The sequence below is a fragment of the Saimiri boliviensis genome, chromosome 13 (assembly GCF_048565385.1).
Source record: "Saimiri boliviensis isolate mSaiBol1 chromosome 13, mSaiBol1.pri, whole genome shotgun sequence".
NCBI lineage: Eukaryota > Metazoa > Chordata > Mammalia > Primates > Cebidae > Saimiri > Saimiri boliviensis.
In genome coordinates, this window is record NC_133461.1 from 70,978,437 (window position 1) to 71,001,271 (window position 22,835).

The 22,835-nt window shown below is 38.5% G+C and overlaps 1 protein-coding gene and 1 non-coding gene across 9 annotated transcripts in view; both read right to left on the reverse strand.

Annotated features, from left to right (window-relative positions):
• Positions 1-22,122, reverse strand: part of ANKRD62 (ankyrin repeat domain 62) — a 112,618-nt gene extending 90,496 nt beyond the window's left edge. For 5 of the 8 annotated variants that reach the window (XM_074383807.1, XM_074383805.1, XM_074383804.1 and 2 more), the window contains exons 1-7: positions 21,732-22,122; positions 12,706-12,820; positions 12,381-12,554; positions 9,162-9,268; positions 7,656-7,793; positions 5,219-5,286; positions 3,848-3,907 (exon numbers count right to left, since the gene is read on the reverse strand). In XM_074383807.1, coding sequence (XP_074239908.1) covers positions 3,848-3,907; positions 5,219-5,286; positions 7,656-7,793; positions 9,162-9,268; positions 12,381-12,554; positions 12,706-12,820; positions 21,732-21,955 — 886 coding nt within the window. In that variant the 5' untranslated portion in view covers positions 21,956-22,122. The remainder of the gene's footprint in view (positions 1-3,847; positions 3,908-5,218; positions 5,287-7,655; positions 7,794-9,161; positions 9,269-12,380; positions 12,555-12,705; positions 12,821-21,731) is intronic. The other 3 variants (XM_074383810.1, XM_074383811.1, XM_074383809.1) reach the window with 3 other exon arrangements.
• Positions 6,300-6,406, reverse strand: LOC120361700 (U6 spliceosomal RNA). Its single transcript, XR_005577840.1, has one exon. It is a non-coding gene; the product is annotated as a U6 spliceosomal RNA (small nuclear RNA).
• Positions 22,123-22,835: the final 713 nt, after the last annotated feature.

Below are 22,835 nucleotides of genomic sequence, written 5' to 3' on the forward strand. Positions count from 1 at the left end.
TGAGTTGAAAAACACAGCACGAGAACTACGTGAAGCAAACACAAGTTTTAATAGCTGAATCGATCAAGCAGAAGAAATGATATCAGAGGCTGAAGATCAACTCAATGAAATAAAAAGAGAAGGCAAGACAAGAGAAAAAACATGAAAAGAAATGAACAAAGCCTCCAAGAAAAATGGGATTATGCGAAAAGACCTAATGTATGCTTGATCGGTGTACCTGAATATGATGGGGAGAATGAATTCATGCTGGAAAGCACACTCCAGGTTATTATCCAGGAGAACTTCCCAAGCTTAGCAAGGCAGTCCAAATTTCAAATTCAAGAAATACAGAGAACTCCACAAAGATACTCCTCAAGAAGAGTAACCCCAAGGCACTTAATCGTCAGATTCACCAGGGTTGAAATGAAGGAAAAAATGCTAAGGGCAGCCAGAGAGAAAGGTCAGGTCACCCACAGAGGGAAGCCAATCAGACTCACAGCAGATCTCTCGGCAGAAACCCTACAAGCCAGAAGAGAGTGGGGGCCAATATTCAACATCCTTAAAGAAAAGAACTTTCAACACAGAATCTCGTATCCAGCCAAACTAAGCTTCATAAGTGAGGGAGAAATAAAATCCTTTATGGACAAGTAATTATTGAGAGATTTTGTCACCACCAGACCTGCCCTACAAGAGCTCCTGAAAGAAACACTAAGCACGGAAAGGAACAAGTACCAGGATATAGGCCAAAGGAACAGAACAGAGGCCTCAGAGGCAATGCCACATATCTACAACCATCTGATCTTTGACAAACTGGAGAAAAACAAGCAATGGGGAAAGGATTCTCTGTTTAATGGTGTTGGGAAAACTGGCTAGCTATGTGCAGAAAGCAGAAACTGGACCCCTTCCTGACACCTTACACTAAAATTAACTCCAGATGGATTAAAGACTTAAACATAACACCTAACACCATAAAAACCTTAAAAGAAAACCTAGACAAAACCATTCAGGACATAGGCATAGGCACAGACTTCATGACTAAAACACGAAAATCATTGGCAACAAAAGCCAAAATAGACAAATGGCATCTAAGTAAACTCCAGAGCTTCTGCACAGCAAAAGCAACAATCATTAGAGTGAACCAGCAACCAACAGAATGGGAAAAAAATTTTTGCAATCTACCCATATGACAAAGGACTTATATCCAAAATCCACAGAAAACTGAAACAGATTTAGAAGAAAAAAACAAACAAACCCATTCAAAACTGGACAAAGGATATGAACAGACACTTTTCAAAAGAATATATATATGAGGCCAACAAACACACGAAAAAATGTTCATCATCAATGGTCATTAGAAATGTATTCTAGAAGTGTTTTCTTTAGGGATGAAATTCAGAAGGAAGCAGTAGAAGTGCAGATATCAGAAGAGGCAAATGAAGAGGGAATTGCACTAAGAAAAAGAACCAAGTACTGGCTTTTCTACTGATGTCACCAGAATGCTGAGAACTAGTATTTTCATATCACCTTATATTTTTCTCCATGATATTATACAAAAGATGTCAGTTTCTCCAAATTCTTGGTCTCTAAACTACGCTTGTGTTCAAAACTTGAAACTGTTAAAACATGGCTGTGTTATAATTCCAAGACAAAAGAGGGTATGTGTCTGACAGCAGGTTTTAGTTGCTAGTACCATATTTAAGCTTCAAAATGTATCCAGAGGAACTTATCAAGGACTTGAATATAAATCAAGTTTTTCCACAGGAAGCAGATAAGAAAGACAGTACTTTTCCTCACACATGATCTTTAGGTTTTGACAACTGTGGAAAAATGTTGGCACGGGTACGCATCAGTCTAGATTATCTTCCCTGACCCCTTGTACATAGCTGCTGTAGTTACCAATAAGTTAGGTAGGATCTTGGTAGATTTGTTCTTTCATATTTGAACACCAGAAGTATGAATCAAATCATAGTAAACCTTACAACTCTAAAATGATTCTTTTGGAAAGGGTACCACCAGAGAGCTTTTCAAAGTTACATCCCTTTTACTTGTTAGTAATCTTAATTGTTAGAATTGATATTAGCTTCTTGAAATTCTCACATTATAAATTTCTGCAACACCACTTCCTCTACTCCTCTCCTACATTTCTCTAGCTACTGCTCATTCTCCCTTACCCCACGCCCTTTTCCTTTGGAAAATGTTGCTATGCCTAGGGTTCTGTCACTGGCTTTCTTGTCATTATACAACTTCAGCTCATTGAGATCTATGAGTTTGCTTAATAATTATAACAGGATCATTCTATGTTGGCAACTCCCACCTCAGAGTTTCATCTCTAGCTAGAAATACCTATTATCCAATTACCTACAAAAAATATCCTCTACGATTGTTCCATTAAACTCACATTTGTCTTCCCTCTTCCCTATGCTTCTCTATTCACCTGAAATTCCCTGTTCCTCTAATATAGTATAAATGTTAGTGCACAAATTCAACACTTATAATCTAAGATTTCTCTCTGCCATCTAACATTTTACTTTCAACAATCACTAAACCATATTAACTGTGCCTCTTTTCTGCCTTGGATTTATATTTCCACTGCCACAAGATAAATATGTTTATATTTTCTAGTTAAACATGGCCTCTAAACTGATGTCTTTCACAAGGGAAAAAAAAAACCCTACCAATTATTAATATTTTCTAAATAAAAAAAACTAAGAAAAAACTGAAAAGAGAATAAGGGCAAGAAAAAATGAACATTTTAAAGTGAATAAACTGAGCTTCTTATGATTATTTCACCTTGGGTTGGGTGAAAACCTCACAGTAGATTAAGCTAGTGCAAAGACCAGTGATAAGGAAACTACAGCTTTGACTATAGCCAAAGTTTCCTTTGTCTCCCAGTCTATGTGGTTACTTTTCACGACCTTCTAAGTGAGGGGTCAGCAACCTACAGATCGTAGGCCAAATCCAGCCTGTCATATGGTTTTGTACATAAACTTTTTTTGGGAGCACAGTCTATCTATGCCTGCTTTCACACTTCAGTGGCAGTGTTTAGTAGCTATGACAGAGACTACATGGCCTAAAATATTACCTATCTGGTCCTTTACAGAAAAAGCTTGCCAATCCTTGCTTTATATCATAACCAGAATGCCCTAATTTTCAAATCTTGTGACTTCCCTTCTGAAAAATTTCTAGTGAATCCCTGCAGCAAACATTGCTGGTTCCCTATCAAGTAGCCATTCCTTATTTTTTTCTTGCTGGAGAAATGCAAGTTTACCTGGATATTCATCATCCAATATCCCTCCAAGCTCCAAAAAGAGAAATAATTATTCTAAGTAAATCAAAATAATTACATTTGCTTTTCCAGTGCCGGGTTTAGGAATGAGCAGCTGGAGTAATCAAGCCAATAAAATGTCACAGGAAGTCCAATGCAAAGCTCCTGACTTTTCTTCCTTTTCTAAAAGGAACACTTGAAAAAAAGTAACCCTTCCAGCCTTTAGATACTCTCTTGTGAGAACACGATGTCTGAAGCTATTGCTAAGTAGCCAACCATGAAAGGAGATATGAACAAAACACTGCCAACAGCACAGCTGAAAGAGACAAGTGAGATAGGATGGTATCGCTGAACCACCAAAACAACTTTGGCTCCCATTGTTTTAGCTATTGTTAGTTAGATCATCTAATGTTTGCAGTCACAAGCACTCTATCTAAGAATTTTTCCATGGACTACGGATAAGATCTATTCATTTCAATATGTTTAAAAAGTCTTTCCTAAGCTTAACTTAGCTAGGTATTCAAATCATTCCCAACCACTCTCATATTATACTAACTGTACTAACTGCTCATAAACTCTGTGAAGTTCCCTCAAGCATCTTACCTTTAGTATTTGTACTTGCTTTTCCTTTTGGGAAATGTGCAATCTTCTTAGCTGTTCCTTCTGCCAAACATATAATCTTGTTAGATATTCCTTTCGTCAACTATCATTCTTTGGCTTCTTTACCTGGCAAATATCTACTCACTCTGCATGCTTACCTTAATCCTACCCATGTTTTATTATAATAATATTTTAGCTAATGGTAACAGAGTGTCTTCTTCTAACAAAATTGATGTTATGACAATTAACTAGCAGATGGAACAAATCTCATTCTAACAAAATAAATATATCTCATTTGATTTCCACTTGGGGGGAATTAAGTCAATACTAGCGAGACCTTGTTGGTATAAGAATATGTAATATGACCTGTGCTTCTCAATAAGGAATTTATTTTCTGGCTTCACATAGTAGGTATCTTTAAAAAATAATATCCTATAGGTATTGGTACAATTCTTATGGATGTTTCTTCATGGTACCAGAAAAGCCTCATTGAAATTCTGGTTTTGAAGACAGTTACTTTTTCAGTGACACAAATCACTGTCAGAGTTGACCTCTGAATAACAAAGGTTTGAACTGCAGGGGCCAATTATCTGCAGATTTTCTGCTGTCCCTGCCACCTGAGACAGCAAGATCAATCTCCATCTACTTCTTCCTCCTCCTCAGTCAGGCCAACTTGAAGACTCTGAGGATGAAAAGCTTTACGATGATCCACTTTTCACTGAATGAAAATATATTCTTTCTTCAGTATGATTTTCTTTATAAGTTTCTTTTTCTCTAGTTTATTGTATTAACAATACAGTATATAACACATATAACAATAATTAACATATAACAAATGTCTTAATTGATTTTATAATCAATAAGGCTTCCAGTCAATGATAAGCCATGAGTAGTTAAGTTATAGGGGGAGTCTAAAGTTATACACAGATTTCAAAGTGAATAGGTGACTGGTACCCCTAAATCCCACACTGCTCAAAGATCAGCTGTAATATGTATTTACTAAATACAAAGCACTTATTTTACAGATTAGAATATCCAATTTTACAAGTCTAATTCGTCAAAGTGACTATAAAGAAAACATACTACATTCTAACTTAAAAATCTTTTTTCTTGTTTACACAAAAATATCATCTAGAATTTTAGAAAATACAATAATGAATTGTTTTTTCAGATAATATGGCTTGAGATTATAAATTGCCTACAAGTAACCTTTTAAATAATTCTGAAATCTAGATTACCAAGAAAGTAATTTAAAAATATACATTCAATTTACACAGTGGTTTTTTTAAACTGCTGTTTTGTGATCACTTCCTTCCTATTACTTTTTTATCTATGATAGGACCATCAAGAGGAATGCACTGTCAGAAGTCTTACCTTGATTGCTATTTTGAAGACTTTTATGTTTCTTGTTTGCTTTATATTCAGAAATTAGTCTGCGAATGCTATGTATAAAAATGTAGTAAATACAATTACTATTTTAATGCTGATATGAAAAACATTTACCAGATACATTAAATTCTGAGAGTATATCAAACAATATCAGAACTTTATCCCATATACTTTTAGTTTTTAAGCTCTATAAAATTCTTATTAACCTTCTAATTAAAGAAGAAAAAAGTAAAGTACTCATGAAGTGAAGGCAGTAAAACTCAGTAAATTAACATGTAAGGTTGACATAATGGAAAACGATCTGACTCATAAGTCCTAGCTCTGTAACCAAGATGTATTTGTTCTTGGACAAGTTCCTCCTCTTAGGCTCAATATCTTCTTCTAAAGAATGAAGGTTTTGCTACCTTATTCACTAGGTTGTTATAAATGTTTAATGAAATAACATTTTAATGTGCTCAGAGAAACAGTGAAGCAATGGAATAATTTAATTCTTGAACTTTGTTGTTGAACTTATTTTGGAATTCCAAATGAAACCCAATGTGTAGTTTCCCATATGTCTTAATATTAAAATGTTGTGATCTTTTGAAAATGTTGTTAAGCCTTAATTTTGCTTATTAGTTGTTCTATTATTTTTGGCTTATGATTCAGGACATCTCAATTGTTTCACAGTTTGTGTTTGTAATTAAATTTATTATAAATAGATTGTCTCATTAGAATAGATAACATGACTCTAACTCTGAACCAGCGGATCTTTGTTAGGATGATGCTTTCTCTCCATGGTCATCCCAAACTGACATGGAAGACAAAAACCCTAATTTTTTAAAGTTTCATGAAGGAGATGTAAGTGGGTCTTTTCTCATTTCTGAGATACATACTACCAATATATTTGCACGCAACGCACCATGGGTTACTCAGCTCCATTCTCATTTCATAAATTACCTTATACCAATGTTTTTGTAATAAAAATGCGTAATTTCACTATTGGCTAGCACCTGTTTTGCTCTGACTCACACTGTTTTCTGGAAACTTGTCAGCAAACTAGTCAGCTTACCTTTTTGTAACTGTGTGAAATATAGAATGTTTCACAGATTAGTGTGGCATGCTTATGTAGGGGCCATGCTAACTTTCTCTATATTGTTCCAGTTTTAGTATACGTGCTGCTGAAGCAAGCACAAAGCCCTACTTTTATAAATGGATACTGATGAATCATGGATGAAGCTTGGCTCTGTTCAGTTCAACTCACCTACCTGAGACTCAAGTAATTCTGATGAATGGCTTCCTATAAGGTAGAATTTGAAGAAATTTTAAAAACTTGATAAAGAGAAGCAAGTAGCTTGGGAGATTTTTATTATCGAAAACAGATTCTTTTGAGGGGCCAGCCACAAGTTGGTGCTCTGGGAAAGGATAACTTTATGGGACCTTCCACTATCTAAGAAAAGCTGCTACATATGATATAAAGGGGCTTGGGGTAAAAATCTGGTAGCAAAGAAGAAAAGTCTTTGATATCTTTCTGCAACACTATCTGAACATCTCTAACAGCTTAGAACTATCCCAACTAATATTTGCTGGAAAGAAGACAAACAAGGGACTCAAAGAATAACTTACCATCAATATCTAGGATTCCAGGCTAAGATATGGGCTCCACATGAAGTTTTGAGTATGGAAGGAAGGGTCAATTTGCTCACTATGTGTGTGGGTAAAGCTAGGATGTCTAGAAGCCAGAGCAGGGTACTGGTGCTTTGGAAACAATGGCTGAGAATATAAGCATATTTATGTGAACTACAAGTTGTGACTTGGAAGACTATGTATAGACTACTATAAAGAATGAGGGATCTAAATCAGAAGGGGCATTCTTGCGGCAAAAGTCAATTTTTACCAGAATACAGTAGTTTCAATGGCAAAAACCAGTTAACAGAATCCATGGAAACAACAGAATAATTAGAATATCCTCCCCTTTCCACTCTTATTGACTTGTAAAACATGATTGTCTTCTTTGGACTTAGGGGACCTCTTAGGTTCTGGAAAAATGCAAGGTAGAGGGTATATAAGACAGTTCCCAGGAGATAGTCCAACATTTTCTGATAAACTGGACATTTCAAGACTCAAATAATTAATTGTAAAAATCAAAGATGTGAAACTATTTTATTCCATGCACAGGGGTTATACTTGGAATGAAATGGAAAACATTAGGATCCCTAAGCATAAAAGTCTTTAAGAGTCTTGAGTTAAAGAATCCTGCACTCATTGCTACTTCTAACTAGTCTAGTCTTATGCTTGATTTCTGGCTGATGAAGTGGACTAACTCACTGCCACTCCAAACCTATCTGAACCAAACTATGAAATCTCACCTGATGTATAAGATGCAATGGTTACAATTATTTTAAGCCTCAATTTATTGTTCAGTGGCCTTTTAAACACTTACTCTCGAAAGTTATAAGCAACAGCATAGTCTTCTGCTGTCCATCCAGATATATCTTGGAAAACAACATCAACATTGTGCTGAAGAAGCTGGTAGACTACATTTGTTGATCCATTACGAGCAGCAAGTATGAGGGCTGATCTAAAATAACAGAGAGATAATTTCATGTTTAGGAACTTTAGCAAAGTTATATTAAAAACTATAATTATATACTTTACCAATTTAATATCTTGTCTGACCTTGTAGAATTAACCAATTATATCTACTAATAAACACAAGCATCTTGGGTGTTCAAGGGCTCATGTTTGTAAATTGCAACCAAAGCTAAAAGGAAGGGACAACAAGAAAGCGTCTTGTGCCACTGGGATATGACACAGAAGAAGTTGCTAAAATAAAGTCCTTTGATGAGCAGGATACTATGTTCAGGTCACTTACCTAAAGTAGCTAAGCATTTAATTGATGAATTAACCATTTCTTCCCTAGTCTGATATATTGTAATTCAAAATCAGCTTGGGGTAAGAGCTATCTGTAGGTTTAAAACAATAAAAATAATGCTAATAATAGCCACAATAGTTTCAGTTAATAATACTGATAATCATGTGCGAGGCATTCAATTAAATACTATATATATATATATATATATATATATATATATATATATACACATATACACATTACTCATAAACAACCACCATTGAAGAGATACTATTTTCTCTTTTTCACACAGAAAAACATACTTGGTGATAAGTAATGCTCCCAAGGTCACACACCTAACAAGTAGAAAAGCAATGAATTAAACCCAGTCTTGGGTGAATCTAAAGCTTATCTTTTTTTTCCCTCATTGTCAGCCACCCATGGCTTGCATTCATGAAAAGTTAAGTTTATCCATTTAAAGCTATCTTTTTGTCCTCTGCCCATACTAATTTAAAATAACATAAAAATACACTAGAAGTAAAAAGAAGAAAAAAGCCCAATGAACCCACAGTATCTAGCAATAGCAATTAACAGTCACTTAGGAATAACCTAACATTAAGATTCTTAAGAGAAAGCAAGCTAAAGCAAAGTCATCCAAAAGACAAAATGATTTTCAACTCTAATTTATCTTTAACATAGTATTTTTAAAGAAAAAGTATGTAAGAAGCAAAGGTTAAAACTACTATAAGAGAGTTAAGAAATTTCAATATTGAGTCAAAGTAAACTAAAAGTTGAAGTCTACACTTTTAAAACAAATAAAACCAATATGAAATCCCTTTAGTTAATGTAAGATCGTATGACTCAAAATATCACCTCATCTGTCAACAGTCAACATAAGAGAAGATGAATCCTATAATACAGATTTTTTGTTGCCCAGTGTAAATAATTGTTTACCTGATGATTTGTGTTGATATTTCACTCTCTATCCCAATAATAATAAGTTAATCTTATCAATTTAATATTTCTGACAAGTGACTGTTACCACTCTAGAACAACACTCAAGTTTAAAAATGAACAAAAAAAGAACTATTGTACCTTTCAAAATTATCTACTGCAGTTAAATCTGGTTTTTTCTTCAACAAAAATGCCACCATTCGCTCTTTTTTCCTATTTATGGCAAGTAAAAGTGACGTAAGTTCACCCTGTAAAGCAGCAAAAACAATTTATAATTCACAAAATTACATATTTCTCAACTGAACTGAAAACCTTATTTAAGATCCTATGAACTTAAACATATGAAGTAGAAAGGAAATAAAAAGCAACTGGGGCCGGACGTGGTGGCTCAAGCCTGTAATACCAGCACTTTGGGAGGCCAAGGCGGGTGGATCACGAGGTCGAGAGATCGAGACCATCCTGGTCAACATGGTGAAACCCCGTCTCTACTAAAAAAAAAAAAAAAAAAAAATGAGCTGGGCATGGTGGCACGTGCCTGTAATCCCAGCTACTCAGGAGGCTGAGGCAGGAGAATTGCTTGAACCCAGGAGGCGGAGGTTGTAGTGAGCCGAGATCGCGCCATTGCACTCCAGCCTGGGTAACAAGAGCAAAACTCCGTCTCAAAAAAAAAAAAAAAAAAAAGCAATCACTTCCTTCCTTCTCACTCACTCCACTGTGCTTACCCACATACTGTTCCTTTCTTTTCAGATACCCCACCTAGGGTGTCTGGAAGGCACAGTAGCAGACTGGAGCACATATGCCTCACATAAAGGGGTAACCTCTGCATAGCATACTGAACAGTGATATGAGCTCAAGGGAATTCAGATGTGATCCTTTAAGAGAAGCCTGAAATCTACATCTGTGTATGAGTTGCCTAAATTTTACATGTTGACACATCTTATGGAGGTAAACTAAACTAAATCTATGGGGCACATTTAGACTACAGATCTTATGTTTTCATATTTGCTATGAATATATTTTTAAATAATTGTATATAAAGCAAATATTTGCATGTAAAATATTTCCTTTTAGTTTCAGATGTTTTAACAAAAAAGTCAGGCCCCAAAATGCAATAAAAATTGCCACTAAGATTCATAATTGCCACTTCAAGAACTTTTCCAACATTCATTCATTTACATTCTATTTGTATATAACTTTCCCAGCTCATTTAAAAAATGGATAATTAGTTCATAGGACTGCTGTAAGTAAGTTATTGAAAGAACACCTATGTGTATTCTTACTAACCTCATGGTCTTCAGTGTTTAAAACTGCCTTCCTAACCATGCCAAAACTCTACAAATCTAATTACATAATGAGATAGTCCATAATACAGCTTAAACTTTTAAAAAAGGTCAAAAATGTGCTACTATTCTAACGGGAAAACCTGCTTACAACAATGATTTCTTGACCTACTCACCTGAATTAGCAACTAAGAGACACAAAACCCTGAAAGGGTCAGACTCTGCTTAATAAAAACTATCCCAAAGACAAAAACCAAATGATTATCTCAATTGATGCAGAGAAGGCCTTTGACAAAATTCAACAGCCCTTTATGCTAAAAACCCTCAATAAACTAGGTATTGACAGAATGTAACTCAAAATAATAAAAGCTATTTATGACAAACCCATAGTCAATACCATATGGAATGGGCAAAAACTGGAAGCATTCCCTTTGAAATCTGGCACTAGACAAGGATGCCCTCTCGCACCACTCCTATTCAATATAATAGTGGAAGTTCTAGCCAGAGCAATCAAGCAAAAAAAAAAAGAAATAAAGAGAATTCAAATAGGAAAGGAGGAAGTCAAATTATCTCTATTTGCAGACAACATGATTGTATATCTAGAAGACCCCATCATCTCAGCCCAAAATCTCCTGAAACTGATAAACAACTTCAGCAAAGCCTCAGGATACAAAATCAATGTGCAAAAATCACAAGCATTCCTATACACCAAAAACAAACTTAAAGAGAGCCAAAACAAGAATGAACTGCCATTCACAATTGCTACAAAGAGAATAAAATATCTAGGAATACAACTAACAAGGAGTGTAAAGGACCTCTTCAAGGAAAACTAAGGCCACTGCTCAACGAAATGAGAGGACACAAACAGATGGAGAAACATTCCATGTTCAGGGTTAGAAAGAATTAATTTCGTGAAAATGGCCATACTGCCCAAAGTAATTTACAGATTCAATGCTATCCTCATCAAGCTACCAATGACCTTCTTCACAGAACTGGAAAAATACACTTTAAACTTCATATGGAACCAAAAGAGAGCCCACATAGCCAAGTCAGTTCTAAGCAAAAGAACAAAGCAGGAGGCATCACACTACCGGACTTCAAACTACACTATAAGGCTACAGTAATCAAAACAGTACTGGTACCAAAAAAGAGAGATAGAACAATGGAACAGAACAGAGGCCTTAGAGGAAACACAACACATCTACAACCATCTGATCTTTGATAAACCTGACAAAAACAAGCAACGGGGAAAGGAATCCCTGTTTAATAAATGGTATTGGGAAAACTGGCTAGCCATGTGCAGAAAGCAGAAACTGGACCCCTTCCTGACACCTTACACTAAAATTAACTCCAGATAGATTAAAGACTTAAATATAAGACCTGACACCATAAAAACCCTAGAAGAGAATCTAGGCAAAACCATTCAGGACACAGGCATAGGCAAAGACAATTTTACAACTCACTCTCCCAAACTAAGACTTATTATTCCCCAAACTGAAAAGAACCTTGTCTAGACATATACACTGGAAGCAAACAAAAAAGACAAAACTCTCTTCTCAGTATTTGTCCTCATTATCTAATGTCCAAATCAGCACGCATATTTCTGATGGCTGTTCATTACCCTGTCCAACCTTTCCATCTTGTGCCCTTGAACAAAAGCCATCAATTGCTCTCACATAAATTATTTTTTGGGGGAAAAACTGTCAACAGTAGCAAGGATTATATTGATTGTAAAATACTTTAATTTTCTTTGAGATTTAAGGGCAAATTTTACTTTTCTGTGTCACATTATGCTAATCAGAGGGAAGAAAAACTTGAGTGGAAAAATGTTTTAAAGTATTACCTTTCACAAATTCTGTGTTTTCACAGATATTTATAAGTGCATAAATAAAAGCTGCATCCTCTAGTGCTTTAAAAGCTTACATATTTATAGTAAAATCTTAGATAATTACATTATTTAAAAATATCTTCACTTAGGGAGTATGTGAGCTTCCAAATATAGAAAACTGACCCTTACATATGTTAATGGTAAAACAAATACACATAAAATACTTTGAAAAGAACACCGGTTGATCTATACCTGGCTTCTTGCTTCAATATCTGCACCATATGCAAGCAGTTTTCCTGCCATTGATATATTCTCATTGTTAATGGCATAGTGCAGGGCAGTGTTGCTGTACATGTCTGTAATATTTGGATCAGCACCAAGTTCCAGGAGGATGGATGCACAAACGTCTTTCTGATATTGTACAGCCTGTCAATATTAGACCAAAAAATAGATTGTAAATTCTAGGAAATCTTTCACATGATTCAGCAACTAGTTATATTCCAATGAGATTAATTCATTTTATTCCGTGATTTTAAATTAAATCCATTTCATGCTGAAAAAGCTGACTACCATATACCTTGATCAGAGCTGTCCTGTTTTCATTGTCAGTGAGGTTAAGCTGGCATTTTCTGGCCACCAAGTGAGTTACCAATCCTGAATGGCCATGGGCACATGCCCAATGTAGAGCAGTCCTATTAGAGTGAGAGGACATTTTAGGCAATTGTAGTGCACTATCGCAAAACAAACAATGATGCATTTAATTGTAAACATCAAATAGTATGTTATCCCTCTGCCTTAAAAACTAACAGTTACTTTTCTGTGAAGAAACTTCAGTCTTTCTTAGCACTTATTACCTACCACATTTGATGAAAGAGCAGGTTGCTTAATAGAAAGGGCTTAGCCTTTGGATTCAGTTCAATTTGGGCTTGATTCCTACTTTAAGCTCTGTCACTCATTCACTGCTGGTGAGCCCTTATGAGCCTCAATTTCCTCATTAGTGAAATACAAATGAGAATAGTAGCTATCTCCCAGTGTGATGCTTACATGAGAATCTATACAAAGCATTTACAACAGTTCTCAGCACAAATAACAGCTCAATCATCGTTAAGCATTACTACTTACAAAAACATTTTAATTAAGTAAAAAATTACAATTATACCTACTTTGAAATATGTTTTAAGGATTAGAGGTATCATTGTATTTCAACTAAGAAGACCATTTTGTCACATTTTAATATTTCTGACTTTGGAATCCTGCTTATAATTCATGATTTATTGAGACTAACATTGGCAGCATTTCATTTATTTATTTTTTAGATGGTGTTTTGCTCTTGTTGCCCAAGCTGGAGTGCAATGGCATGATCTCAGCTCACTGCAACGTCTCACTGCAACCTCTGACTCCTGTGTTCAAGCAATTCTCCTGCCTCAGTCTCCTGAGTAGCTGGGAATACAGGGGCATGCCACCATGCCTGGGTAATTTTTTGTATTTTCAGTAGAGATGAGGTTTCACTATGTTAGCCAGGCTGGTCTCGAATTCCTGACCTCTGGTGATCCTCCCTCGTTAGCCTCCCAAAGTGCTGGGATTACAAGTGTGAGCCACCACGCCCAGCCTATTGGCAGTATTTTAAACATTTTCTTACTGATACATAAAATAATGGGGCATCCCATAATTCACAGTGCCTTACACTGAGATATGGTATATAGAACAGGCAGCTCTACTCATATGATTGATATCTAAATATATTTTCATTCTTAGAAGTACGACAGAAAAAGAGGGCTGAAATGAAAATAACAACACATTTTTAAAACAAAGTAATTCTTACTTTTTCAGAAAACTTAAAGCCAAAGAAAACTCAGGATTCAAATTAATAAGCACACCTACTTTGTTAGTACTTAGATTTATAGAATGTATTGAATCAAGTATTTCCAAAAATTAATAGTAGTATTTAACACTGTTGGTATTTAAACTTCTCTGAGCTAAATCTAAATTTTCAGAAGGGTATTTAAAGGTTATCTTTTACAAATACTTTCTACCTTCAGAAATACTTTCATTTGAAAAAAGGGAATAAAAGCTTCAATTGAGATTAAACCCTAATAGTCCAATTTTAAATCTCTTAGCTTGCTCAGGCTGGGCAGATAAATGAAATTTTTAAGGATGGAAGGGGGTCCTGAAAGATGGAAGAATGTGTCTGCTACATAAAAGGTATTTGGCTTATGTTGAAGAAATAACTGGATTGAAAGAATGAACACACAGAGCAGAGGAGTTCATTGTTATCATTTGCATATATGTAATAAACCTGTATATAATAAAAATTATCTATACAATAAAACGTATGCAGAAAAACCTACAAGCACACATAATAACGTCCCCTTAATAAGGAACAGATCCAAGATGGCCGATTAGGAGCAGCTCAGAATTGCAGCTTCCAGTGAAAGTGCAGAGGGTGAGTGGATGCCACATTTCCAGACGTATTTTTATTGCCCATAGACCAGGAGATTGCCAAGCAGAGGAGCCCCACGAGTTGCCAGTGCAGCTGTTTTGGCCAGTGCTATAGCCCTCCACACAAAATATAAGGTCCAGGCACCGTTTTAGCTGGCAATTGGAATTTCTGGGAAATAGAGTCACCCACTCGATGGATAAAAAAAAGAGGACTGAAGCAGGGAGCCAGGCCAGGATATTCCCAGGCAAAAAAGCACCATGAATCTCAGGGTGGCTGTTTCAGCCAGTGTGGTGGGTCACCACATGGGAAATCACACAGATCCTGGAGCCTTTTCAACAGGAGACTAGAACACCTGGGAGATGGAGTTGCCCATTCAACTGAAAGAAAAAAAAGAAAAAAAAAAGGGCTCTGAGGGAGGGAGCCAGGTGAGCTGGCTTGGCTGGTCCCACTCCCACAAAAAACAGCAATCTGAAACACTCTAAATGAGAGTTTCACAGCAAGCACAGCTGAACCTGGGATGGTCCAACTCAGTGGGGGAGGGGTGTCTGCCATTACTGAGGTAGTCCACCACAACAGAGGTAGTCCGCCATTGCAGAGGCAGCCCACCATTACAGAGACAGTCTGCCATTATAGAGGTGGGCAACCACTGATTAGGCAGGACCGTATAAACAGGACTGCAGGGAAGTTCACATGGCAGCTGGGTGGAGCCCACAGCAGCTCAACAAAGCCTCTGCAGCAGACAGTGACGAGGCTGCCTCCTCACTGGGCAGGGCAGCCCTGAAAAAGAGGCAGCAGCACAACAGAAACTCATAAAAAAAAGCCCTAACTCCCTGGGACAGAGCACCTGGGGAAAAGAAAACAGGGGTTTATGAGTTCCACTGCAGCAGACTTAAACGTACCTGCCCAGCAGCCCTGAATGAAAAACGGAGCTCATAGCTCAGCACCTGAGCTCCGATAAAGGACAGACTGTCTTCTTGAGCAGCTACCTGACCCCCGTATATTGAAAGAGTCACCTCATAAAGGAGAGATCAGAATGACATCTGACAGGTATCTTTCTGGGACAAAGATAGCAGAAGAAGAAACTGACAGCAACCCTTACTGTTCTGCAGCTGCTGCAGGTGATCCCCAGGCAAGCAAGGCCTGGAGTGGACGTCAGTAGTGCTACAGCTGAGGGGCCAGACTGTTAGAAGGAAAACTAAGAAACAGAAAGAAATAACTTCATCATCAACAAACTGGACGTCCACTCAGAGACCCAATCTGAAAGTCAACAACTACAAAGACGACAAGTGGATAAATCCACAAAGATGGGAAGAAACCAGTGCAAAAAGGATGAAAACACCCAAAACCAGAATGCCTCTCCTCCTACAAGGGATCACAACCCCTCACCAGTGACGGAACAAGGCTGGATGGAGAATGAGTGTGATGAATTGACAGAATCAGGCTTCAGAAGGTGGGTAATAAGAAACTTCTGTGACCTAAAAGAACATGTTCTAACCCAATGCAAGAAACTAAGAACTCTTAAATAAGATTTGATGAAATGCTAACGAGAATGGACAACATACAGAGGAATATAAGTGAATTGATGGAGCTGAAAAACACAACACGAGAACTTGGTGAAGCATACAAAAGTTTCAACAGCCAAACTGACCAAGCAGAAGAAAGGATATCAGAGGTCGGAGATCAACTCACTGAAATAAAATGAGAAGGCAAGATTAGAGAAAAAAGGGTAAAAAGGAATGAACAAAGTCTCCAAGAAATATGGGACTATTTGAAAAGACCTAATCTACGTTTGATAGGTGTACCTGAATGTGACGGAAAGAATGAATTCATGCTGGAAAATACTCTTTAGTATATTATCCAGAAAAACGTCCCCAATCTAGCAAGGCAGGCCAATATTCAAGTCTAGGAAATACAGAGAACACCACAAAGATATTCTTCAAGAAGAGCAACCCCAAGGCACATAATCGTCAGATGCACCAGGGTTGAAATGAAGGAGAAAAATGGTAAGGGCAGTCAGAGAGAAAGGTCGGGTTACCCACGAAGGGAAGCCCATCCGACTCACAGCAGATCTCTCAGCAGAAACCATAAAAGCCAGAAGAGAGTGGAGGCCAATATTCAACATCCTTAAAGAAAAGAACTTTCAACCTACAATTTCATATCCAGCCAAACTAAGCTTCATAAGTGAAGGAAAAATAAAATCCTTTATGAACAAGCAAGTACTCAGAGATTTCATCACCACCAGGCCTGCTTTACAAGAGTTCCTGAAAGAGGCACTAAACATAGAAAGGAACAACCAGTATCAGCCACTCCAAAAACATACCAAATCGTAAAGAACATCAACACAATGAATAAGCTGCATCAACTAATGGGCAAAACAGTCAGCCAGCCTCAAAATGGAACGATCAAATTCACACATAACAATATTAACTCTAAATGTAAATGGGCTAAATGCCCCAATCAAAAGACACAGACTAGCAAATTGGATAAAAAGCCAAAATTTATTGGTGTGCATATCCAGGAAACCCATCTTACATGCAAGGATACATAAAGACTCAAAAGAAAGGGATGGAGGAAGATTTACCAAGCAAATGGAGAGCAAAAAAAAGCAGGAGTTGCAATTCTCGGCACTGATAAAATAGACTTTAAACCACAAAGACCAAAAGAGACAAAGAAGGACATTACATAATGGTAAAAGGATCAATGCAACAAGAAGAGTTAATGATCCTAAATACATACGCACCCTATACAAGAGCACCCAGATACATAAAGCAAGTTTTTAATGACTTACAAAGAGACTTAGACTCCCACACAATAATAGTGGGAGACTTTATCACCCCACTGTCAATATTAGATCAACAAGACAGAAAATTAACAAGGATATCCAGGACTTGAACTTAAATCTGGACCAAGCAAACCTAATAGACATTTACAAAACTCCACCCAAAATCCACAGAATATATATTCTTCTCAGCACCACATCACACCTACTCTAAAACTGACCACATAATTGGAAGTAAATCACACCTCAGCAAATGCAAAAGAACAGAAATCAAAACAAACAGTCTCTCAGACCACAGTGCAATCAAGTTAGAACATGGAATCGAGAAACTAACTGAGAACCATACAGCTTCATGGAAAGTGAACAACTTGCTCTTGAATTTTGACTGGATAAACAATGAAATGAAGGCAGAAATAAAGATGTTCTTTGAAATCAATGAGAATGAAGACACAACATACCAGAATCTGTGGGTCACATTTGTAGCAGTGTCTAGAGGAAAATATACAGCAATAAATGCCTACATGACAAGCAAAGAAAGATCAAAAATAGACACCATATTGTCAAAACTGAAAGAGCTAGAGGAGCAACTTCAAAAAAACTCTAAACCTAGCAGAAGACAAGAAATAACTAAGAACAGAGCAGAATTGAAGGAGACAGAGAGAAAAAAAAAAAAGCCCTCCAAAAAATCAATAAATCCAGAAGCTGGTTTTTTGAAAAGATCAACAAAATAGACAGACTACTAGCCAGATTAAAAAAAAAAAATAGAGAATAATCAAATAGATGCAATAATAAATGATAAAGGGGATATCACCAGAGATTCCACAGAAATACAAAGCATCACCAGAGATTACAAACAACTCTATGCACATAAACTAGTAAACGTCAAAGAAATGGATAAATTCCTGGACACTTGCATCCTCCCAAGCGTAAACCAGGAAGACGTCAAAACCCTGAATAGACCATCAAGAAGGTCTGAAGTTGAGGCAGCAATTAATAGCCTATTAACCAAAAAAAAAGCCCAGATCCAATTGGGTTCAGAGCCGAATTCTACCAGACATACAAAGGGAAGCTGGTACCATTCCTTCTGAAACTATTCCAAACAATCCAAAAAGAGGGAATCCTTCCCAAATCATTTTATGAGACCAGCATCATCCTGATACCAAAACCTGGCATTGACTCAGCAAGAAGAGAAACATAGATGTACAAATCTTCAATAAAATACTGGCAAACTGACTGCAACAGCACATCCAAAAGCTTATCCACCATGATCAAGTAGGCTTCATCCCAGGGATGTAAGGCTGGTTCAATATACACAAATCTACATGTAGTTCACCACATAAACAGAACCAAAGACAAAAACCACATGATTGTCTCAATAGATGCAGAGAAGACCTTTGATAAAATTCAACAGTCCTTTATGCTAAAAACCTTCAATAAACTAGGTATCGATTGAATGTAACTCAAAATGCTAAAAGCTATTTACAACAAACCAACAGCCAATATCATACTGAATCAGCAAAAACTGGAAGTATTCCCTTTGAAATCTGGCACTAGACAAGGATGCCCTCTCGCATCATTCCTATTCAACATAGTATTGGAAGTTCTAGCCAGAGCATTTGAGCAAGAAAAAGAAACAAAGCATATTAAAATAGGATAGGAGGAAGTCAAATTGTCTCTATTTGCAGATGACATGATTGTATGTCCAGAAGACCCCATCATCTCAGCCCAAACTCTCCTGAAACTGATAAACAACTTCAGCAAAATTTCAGGATACAAAATCAATGTGCAAAAATCACAAGCATTCCTATACACCAATAACAGACTTAAAGAGAGGCAAATCGAGAACAAACTGCCATTCACAATTGCTACAAAGGGAATAAAATATCTAGGAATACAACTTCTAACAAAGGATGTAAAGGACCTCTTCAAGGAGAACTACAAACCACTGCTCAGTGAAATAAGAGAGGACACAAACAGATGGAGAAACATTCCATGTTCATGTTCATGGTTAGGAAGAATCAATATTGTGAAAATGGCCATAGTGCCCAAAGTAATTTACAGATTTAATGCTATCCCCATCAAGCTACCAATGACCTTCTTCACAGAACTGGAAAAAAACACCTTAAGCTTCATATGGAGCCAAAAGAGAGCCTGCATACCCAAGTCAATTCTCAGAAAAAAAAAAAAAAAAAAAAAGCAGAGGCATCACACTACCGGACTTCAAACTATACTACAAGGCTACAGTAATCAAAACAGCATGGTACTGGTACCAAAACAGAGATATAGACTAATGGAACAGAACAGAGTCCTCAGAGGAAACACCACACATCTACAACCATCCAATCTTTGATAAACCTGACAAAAACAAGCAATGGGAAAAGGACTCCCTGTTTAATAAATGGTGTTGGGAAAACTGGCTAGTCATATGCAGAAAGCAGAAACTGGACCCCTTCCTGACACCTTACACTAAAATTAACTCCAGATGGATTAAAGAGTTAAATATAAGACCACACCATAAAAATCCTAGAAGAAAACCTAGGCAAACCATTCAGGACATAAGCGTAGGCAAGGACTTCATGACCAAAACACCAAAAGCATTGGCAACAAAAGCCAAAATAGACAAATGGGACCTAATCAAACTCCACAGCTTCTGCATAGCAAAAGAAACAGTCATAACAGTGAATCGGCAACAAATAGTATGGGAAAAAATTTTTGCAATCTATGCATATGATAAAGGGCTGATATCCAGAATTTACAAAGAACTAAAACAGATGTACAACAAAAAAACAAGCCCATTCAAAAGTGGGTAAACGACATGAACAGGCACTTTACAAAAGAAAACACATGTGAGGCCAACAAACATATGAAAAAATGCTCATCATCACTGGTCATTAGAGAAATGCAAATCAAAACTACAGAGATACCATCTCACACCAGTTAGAATGGCGATCATTAAAAATTCTGGAAACAACAGACGCTGGAGAGGATGTGGAGAAATAGGAACACTTTTATAGTGTTGGTGGGAGTGTAAATTAGTTCAACCATTTTGGAAGACAGTGTGGCGATTCCTCAAGGACGTAGACATAGAAATTCCATTTGACCCAGCAATCTCATTACTGGGTATATATCCAAAGGATTATAAATCGTTCTACTATAAGGACACATGTACACGAATGTTCATGGCAGCACAGTTTACAATAGCAAAGACCTGGAACCAACCCAAATGCCCATTGATGATAGACTGGACAGGGAAAATGTGACGTATATATACCATGGAATACTATGCAGCCACTAAAAAGGATGAGTTTGTGTCCTTTGTAGGGACATGGATGAACCTGGAATGCATCATTCTCAGCAAACTGACACAAGAACAGAAAATCAAACACTGCATGTTCTCACTCATAGGTAGGTGTTGAACAATGAGAACACATGGACACAGGGAGGGGGGCATCACACACTGGGGTCTGTCAGGGGTAAATAGGGGAGGGACAGTGGGGGGTGGGGAGTTAAGGAGAGATAGTATGGGGAGAAATGCCAGATATAGTTGATGGGGAGGAAGGCAGCACATCACACTGCCATGTGTGTACCTATGCAACAATCTTGCACGTTTTTCACATGTACCCACAAACCTAAAATGCAATTAAAAAAAAAGAAAAAGAAAGTGATGTATCTATTTAATTTTGTTAGTTAAATCACTTTAAAATGGTTTATAAAGTGCTCTGTAAGGGGAATGATGAGTGGATCAGAAACCAGCTAAGCTTTGTTTTTGTTTTGCTGCTGATAAAGACGGCTTGGGTGCTCCATCCCCATGGCAAAGTTTCCACAACCCATGTGCTACTGAGCCTGCCAGGGTAGAGAGCCCAGTGCCCTTCATGACAGCACTCACCTCACCCCCACCTTGCATTCCACCCACGTCCTACCCAACTTTATCCCTCACCAGTACTCCCGCTCCATCGAACCCCATCCCACTCAACCCCCCACACTCCCACAAACACCCCATTCATCCTTCAATCCACTCCACTCCACTCCACTTCTGCCCAGTCCCCACCACATCCAATGCCATCACCCACCTTCCACCAGTTCCTCACCCCATTCAACCCTCACGCCACTCCACTCCCGACCAGTCCATCACCAACGCTACCCACACCACCGTCCCCCACCACATCAGACGCCACCCAACTCCACTTCCTACCACAGTCCCCCTCCCAACTCTACTCCCCACAACAATGCCCCACACCCGCCCACCCAACTCCACCCCCAGCCTGTCTTCCACCCCACCCATGCCTTCACCCTGCACCATATCTCCTCTACCCCGAAACCAGGAATGGGGGCTTTTCCTATATCCCCAGGCCTCCCTCCACAGCCCCCAGCCCTGGGTCGTTACCTCTTCTTCTTGTCTCTGTCGTTTATCTCATTCAACCTGAGTAAGAGGATCTCGTCCACCTTCTTCACATCACCAGCGATGGCAGCTTTGTGGATCATGCCCAAATGTTTCTGCCGGATTCGGTACTGGATGTTTGAGAAGCCATCGGTAGCCTGGCGACGATTCTCCCTCCAGCTAGCCACGCGTCTCCTGCAGGCCCCCAGGAACCACCCCCCCACCCCCATCGTGAAGCCAAGGATCTCCCAGGCTGAGGGACTGGCTTCAAGACAACTCAGTTCCCACTCGCTTTCCGCTGCTCTGGAGCAAAGCACCCGCAGGTAACCAGGTCCAGCCGCAACCGCCGCCAGGGACACTCCAGTCTCCAGCCTCTGAAACGAGCACCTAGCCCAGCAGAGCCGTTAGGCACCAGCGCGCATGCGCCGTTAACAACCAGCCCGCGGGCGCATGCGCGGTAACAGGCAGCCGGCGGGCGCATGCGCAGTATCAAACAGCCAACCGGCGGGCTCATGCGTGGTAACAGCCAGTTGGCGGGAGCATGTACCCACCGAGGGCATGCGCACTATCAGCTACCCGGCGGGCGCATGCGTCCCTGAGAGAGGGGGTTGGGGGACGCGTGCGCCCTAACAGCCAGCTGGCAGGCGCATGCGCCCTAACAGTCAGCGCACAAGAGACCACCCCTCTCTCCATCCCCCACCCCCGCTCTGAGCCTCGCTCTCGCGAGTCCCACCTGCACCCGGCAAGGCCCTCGGGCTGGTAAGCAGGCTTCCTGGAGCGCGCTGCCGTCCTGCCCCAGGTCTCCACTGACTGCTCTGCTGGTGCCTGCTGCTGGAACCTGACCCGGTACGCTCAGCAGCTTCTCGGATGACGGCCCCACGGACGGCTTCCCGACTTAGCCCACACCTGAGTCCCTCTTCCTCCTCAGACTATCCAACAGTTGAAGACGAGGATGAAGACCATTATGATGATCAATCTCCACTTAATGAAGAGCAAATATATATATATGTATGTGTATATATATATAAATATATATATATATTTGAGATGGAGTCTTGCTCTGTCACTCAGGCTGGAGTGTACTGGCATGATCTCAGTTCACTGCAATCT